Source organism: Protomyctophum bolini (assembly GCF_963924005.1).
Source record: "Protomyctophum bolini genome assembly, chromosome: 15".
Classification (NCBI taxonomy): domain Eukaryota; kingdom Metazoa; phylum Chordata; class Actinopteri; order Myctophiformes; family Myctophidae; genus Protomyctophum; species Protomyctophum bolini.
The window spans coordinates 26,919,163-26,924,959 of NC_137876.1; the positions used below are offsets into that span (position 1 = coordinate 26,919,163).

General features: G+C 41.3%; 1 protein-coding gene across 1 annotated transcript in view; it reads left to right on the top strand.

The window, feature by feature from the left end:
* The window catches only part of LOC308329802 (protein jagged-2-like), a gene marked incomplete at its 3' end in the record, with an annotated part of 62,726 nt that extends 60,050 nt beyond the window's left edge, over nt 1–2,676 (top strand). Inside the window, exons 24-25 of the mRNA XM_080784305.1 lie at nt 1,530–1,689; nt 2,063–2,676. Of these exons, the coding sequence (XP_080640431.1) occupies nt 1,530–1,689; nt 2,063–2,676 (774 nt within the window). The remainder of the gene's footprint in view (nt 1–1,529; nt 1,690–2,062) is intronic.
* Nucleotides 2,677–5,797: the final 3,121 nt, after the last annotated feature.

A 5,797-nucleotide genomic window follows, 5' to 3' on the forward strand; every position in this document is an offset into this window, starting at 1 on the left:
TGAGCGAGAGGCGCTTGGTTTTGCCTTCATTTGCATGTGGTGCTCTCCACAGTTGAGGCCTTTCCAAGTGTGTGGGAAAGCAAATCAAGGGCTTCTTAAGTACTGTAATTCAAATATTTGGAGCCAGCGTGTAAACGTGCACTGTTTTTTTGGCGCATTCTGTGAGGGCTGTCATGTCAAATTAAATACGGCGAGTCAATTTCTGTCCATGTTACCTCTAAAGTCCCGGTTGTCACAGTTTACTTCATAGAGCAGCAAAGTACATAAACATAGCTCAACACAAGCAAGAACTAGCATTACAGATTTTAAGATATCACTGTAGAAGGAACAATGACTCTTGTGTTCTTGCTGGTGCGTTGTGATGCTGAAGCTTCTTGACGTACAAGTGGGACTACAGTAGTTAGGTGGCAGCATCAGATGTAAAGAATGAACGTAAAGGATGAAGTAGCTTTGTAAAAACAGTCCAATTAATAATGGATGAAAATATAAAATGTCTGTCTTGGAAAAAAGCGTTTTAGGATGTTGACTTTCATTATGGACATACCGGTCGGTATCCATATGAATGTGTGCACCTTGTGTACCAAAGTACGCACCTTAAGTACCAAAGTGTACTAGGAAGGGATTCTACATTTTTGTGTCATTTCTGTGAGAAAGGAATGCTAGCTAACAGGCTAGCCATTCCCAGGGCGTGTGAACGAGCTCACGGTTTCCTCGGGAGAAGAAGAGGTGGAGCGCTGCTCCCTGGCCGCAGGGGGCCACAGCTGGCCTGCTCACTTCATTGTGGCTCCTAATTGAAGTGCACAGCATAGAACTAATCTCTCCCCGTGCGCTCCTCTCCCTGCACCCTCGCTCCCTCTGATCGACTTATTAAGCAATTAACTCCACCTTCTGTGGGCTCAGCGGGGGGCCGGGACCTGCCAGATGTTAACTTCAGACAGGAGTCTTTTCTTCTTCTCTTGTGGATTTAAGTGTTTCTTTCTCTGTATTTCTCTTCCCCCTGCACCATCCTATCCATTTGTATTATTTTTTTATCATGCTACCCCCCTTCCCCCCAATTTCTCTTGTTGGGTGTGTTGCTGTCTGTTATTCTTGTGTGTGTTCTCTCTCTCTCTCTCTCTCTCTCACTCTCTCTCTCTCTCTCTCTCTCTCTCTCTCTCTCTCTCTCTCTCTCTTATATCACATCTCACTCCTCCCTCATTCCTCTGCTATTATCTCTCCTGTATTATTGTCTGTTTTAATTATTGAAGATATTTCTCATATCCAGAGTCGCACACAATTCAAGGAGCTTTATTGGCATGAGAAAACATACTGTTACATTGCCAAAGCAAGTGTCAAAATACAATAAAACAGTTGAAAATGGGGAAAGTATATACAAACATACAACATATAGTTGAGTACTTTCTAGTCAACCAACACGACAAGCAGCAAATTAAATTTGTATGTGTTCCAGATGGGCTAGGATTATATGGAGATTTCTATGTATAATAGTTGTATTCTTGAACACCCTCCCCTTCCTGCCTCTCTTTCAGTCTTTTGAACAGGACGGGCGGGCAAAGGACGGCGACCGTGGACAGATCCAGGAGGCAGCCAGTGCCATCATTGGAGCGCTGTCCAAGCGCCACAACAGTACTATCATGCTAGCTGTGGTGGAGGTCAAAGTGGAGACACAGGTCCAATCCCCGCCTGTTGGTGAGTCTGACCGTACAAATCTCCCAACTCAGGAATTTAAATGTTGTATTTGAAACTGGTAACAATGTAAGCTAAATGTCTATGGTTTTGTTCTTTATTTAACATCTGTGAAAATGCCGATTAGCTATTCCCGGCAAAGATATTTGGAGGGGCCCAACAATTGAACGCTAACTGTTTAAGACACACATGAGTAAATTAATTAGCCAATCAAAACATTGTATATACTGTTTGACCTTTTCACCCATAATATTCTATTCAGCCAGTATATTTTGATATAAATAAAGCACCCACCTTATATTTAAAGTATCGCAGACAGATGTCAGGTGTTCAAATGAAGAATAAAAGCCTCATTTCCCATTTGTCCCTCCTCCAGACTACTTGGTTCCAGTGCTGTGTGTCGTATTCAGCGTGCTGTGGATCTTCTGCATCGTGGTGTGTGTGTGGTGGACCCGGAAGAGGAAGAAAGAACGCGAGAGAGCGGCACGCGCGGCCGGCGCCTTCCCCGAGGACGGCACCACCGTCAACAACCAGCTGGAGCCCCTGAGGAACCGCACACTCGCCAAGGACAATCGAGACCGCCACCTCCACTACGAGTGCAAAAAGCTGATGATGGGCCCTGCGGACAGGACGTGTGATGGGCCGGATGGAGAGGAGGATGAGGCGGAGGGAGGAGGGGAGCGGAAGGAGCTGGAAGAAGATGAGGAGGAGCAGAGGGGAGGAGGAGGAGGAGGAGGAGGAGGAGGAGGAGGAGGAGGAGGAGGAGGAGAACTCGGGGTGGTGGAGAAGTGTGCTTCCCAAAAGTGTTCCAAAGCAGGAGGGGGGAAGGACAGGGGGCTGATGGGGAGAGGAGGAGGAGGGGTGGTGTGCACGACACGCACCGGGCCGGTCAAAGCCCCGCATCGGACAGCGTACAGCCCCAAAGACAACCGCTGTAAAAACCTCAACGCCACTAAGCTCACTGAGGACATCAAAGACCATTATGTATGAACGACAACGGGCTCATGATCGCATAAAGACAAACTGTGATGTCTCCGTCAAGTTTAAAACCTATTAAAACAAAAAAACACCAAAAGTGAAGATTTCAGATGCTTTAAAAAGTTCTATTAATATTATTATTATTATTATTATTGTTATTTTTTTTCTTTTTTTTTCATTCATGTTTTTATTTAAAAAATGTAATCTTTGTGTGCAAACATGGAGGCTTCTTTGTTTTATTTTTACGCAAAGCGATGCCGGTAAAAACAGACATCACAAGCGACTACTACTGCTACCGCACCATGCTGGATTTCAGTTCACAACACACTGTCGGAAAATCAAGAAGAAAGAGAACTTTCCTTTATACAATTTTGTTATTCTCTTCATTTTTGCTGTTTACACATTGATGCTGCGTTCAGCGGAATATATTTTTGATCTTCTGCGTATCATGGGAACCTGCGTCTATCACGTTGACTTGGTTAAGCACTGCCCATGGGATCCTAACAGAAACTTCATTGGCTGGCAGCTGTTATAACGTTGTTCCTTGTTTGGTGTGTTCACTTCCTGTCTGCCTTAGCCCAAACTTGCGGGCCATTTCTACACTGTCTCGAAACCATGTACATTTATAAGTCAATATGTTGGAGAAAAAAAGAAAGTAAAAAGAAAAGAAAAAAAAGTTTTTATCATGTCTGTCCTTTGGAAAAGCTGGCATAAAGAAACCACTGTATATGATACCTGGCATAGGCATTTTTGTTGTTTACATTCATTTGCATTTTTTTCCCCCATGTTGTGTATAAATGCTTCTGAGCAAGTTTTTTTTTTCACTTGTGTGTTTCACTACAGTACTTCCTTGTGGGTCTACATGATAATTTCAGTATTTGCTTCAGTAGAAAGTGCCTTCAACCCATTTGTTTTTTTCTTTCCCCCCGTTTATTAACCTTGATTTCATATAATTATAAAGGGAAAGATGTCCTTGCAAGCAACTCTCTTCATACCGCCGTAATGGTATTTCTTCTTTGCAATTTGACTGTACATATGTAAATATGAAAATTACTGTGTATATTTGAATTTAGTAACTTAAGTGATGCTTTGTACCATAGTTATTCTAAAGAATAAGATTGTTTTGTGGTTGTTGTTGTTTTTCCTAAATGATGTCATTCCGTTTCTAAAGTGTCGACTGGCACTGAAACAGGTTTTATACAGACTTACAGATGATAATCCAGGGTCCCGCTTAAAATATTAAGTTATACTTTATTGATCCATGGGGATATTCGTCCTCTGCATTTGACCCATTTGAATTGTTAGGAGTAGTTGGCAGCCATTGAGCAGCACCCGGGGACCATCTCCAGCTCTAATGCAAGCCAGTGCCTTAGAGCAGTGTTTCCCAACCATGTGTAAATCCCCCCCCCACTGCCCACCCCAAAAAATCGAACAAACAATTTCAGAATTTAAAAAAGGTAAGAAATATTGAAAATATCAGATCTACAAGCTCACAACGAACGCATTTTCAGCTTGTAAATTGTCTATTTTCACTATTAAATAAATACTATAATGTTTGGGAAACACTACCTTAGAAGACATGGCAGGAGTGTGTGCTTAACATGCATGTCTTTGGCATAAGAACATAAAGAGAGCAAAAGAGCAGATCTTTTTTGTTTGTTTGTTTTGCTTTCAAACTTTTTGTTGTGGTTAAGGTCATTAGTATGTGCAGAACTGTTGGCTAGGTCATTTCCAGTCAGAGCTTTCCAACTTTGGTGTTTAACACGATGATTCCCCAACCATCGGGTTGTCTATGTTGGACCTGAATGAGTTCATGGAGAGTGCTTGAACTTTGCTCCCGGATCTATTCAGTATCCTTCCACAGTAAGATTCTCAGTGTTAATTTCATGCATTTGTGTCTCAGAGAGTGTACACATTTTAAATTACATTTGCACATTCTCAGAGTTAAATTAACACTCAATTTGACTGTAACTTTCTGGTGTCATATAGGATCCATATGCGTCCACTTTCTTGTGCCATTTTGCATTCGCCTTAGCAATCAGTTCAGTTTAATTTGAGACTCCAAATGGCACAAATAAAAGCAGCCCTTTTACTATTGTACAGAATCAGACAATTGCCAGTCCAGAACTGATGCATCTTGTTGTTATTGTTTGTGGGGCAGGCGTGTACTTGTAAGGTACAGCTAACTCACTGCTAGCACTGTTACCACCAATCTCACTTCACACAATTACAGTTTCTGAACAGTCTTGATGGCAGAGCCAAATAGCTAAAAGTCAGTATGGCTGATGCTATCATGGCAGTTAAATTACAAAACACGATTTAAGATTAGAGCCTGCATCCATAGACTTGCAAGTTGCAATGAGTACGCATCCTGCTAGCTAATAGCTATTTTTCCCCCCACTTAGCCCTGCCTCTCAGTGAGTATATCTACTGGTCTAATGAAGGGAACAAGTTGTTTTGTTATTGCTGTTGACAGTTGTGCTTGTTGTCCAGTGTTTGTACTGAGTATGTTTCTGCACTAAGAACAGGAAGAGGACTGCTACTGACTGCTACCTCTAAAACGGTAGTAAAATAAACGACTTAAGTCCTCATACAGAATAATATTATTTGTCAATGAGTTATGTTTTAAATCTTTTTTTGATGATAATGCAAATTGTTAGTAATAAAAAACACTCCCCATGTTATACCAGTAAATATTAGCCCCAGAGAATGGGCTGGCTGTGCAGAACGCTGTAATTATTTTGTACAAAAAATTGGCAAAAGTCTGGTTTTGTTAGTGGATTTTTTTTGTTTGTTCTTAGAACAATCTTACTATTTATTAAAGTATTTTATACCAAATGCCTTTTTGTTTTGTCTTTGTTCTTTGTTGTGATAGATAGGCTATTTGAGAATCAATTAAGGCTCAGTTGGCTGTTGCATTGTTCAATTTGTAGGCCTACATTTGAGAGTAAAATGTTTTTCCCTCTGTGGTGGAGAGTATTAGGGTGGGTGATATTGCAAATTATTCTGATATTGCAAAGTATTAGGGTGGGTGATATTGCAAATTATTCTGATAGTGGACCCGAAAATACATTTTCCGGTCGGTTACCAATTTCAGCCAATCAAGAGAAAGTCCTATTTATTAGTCATTTTA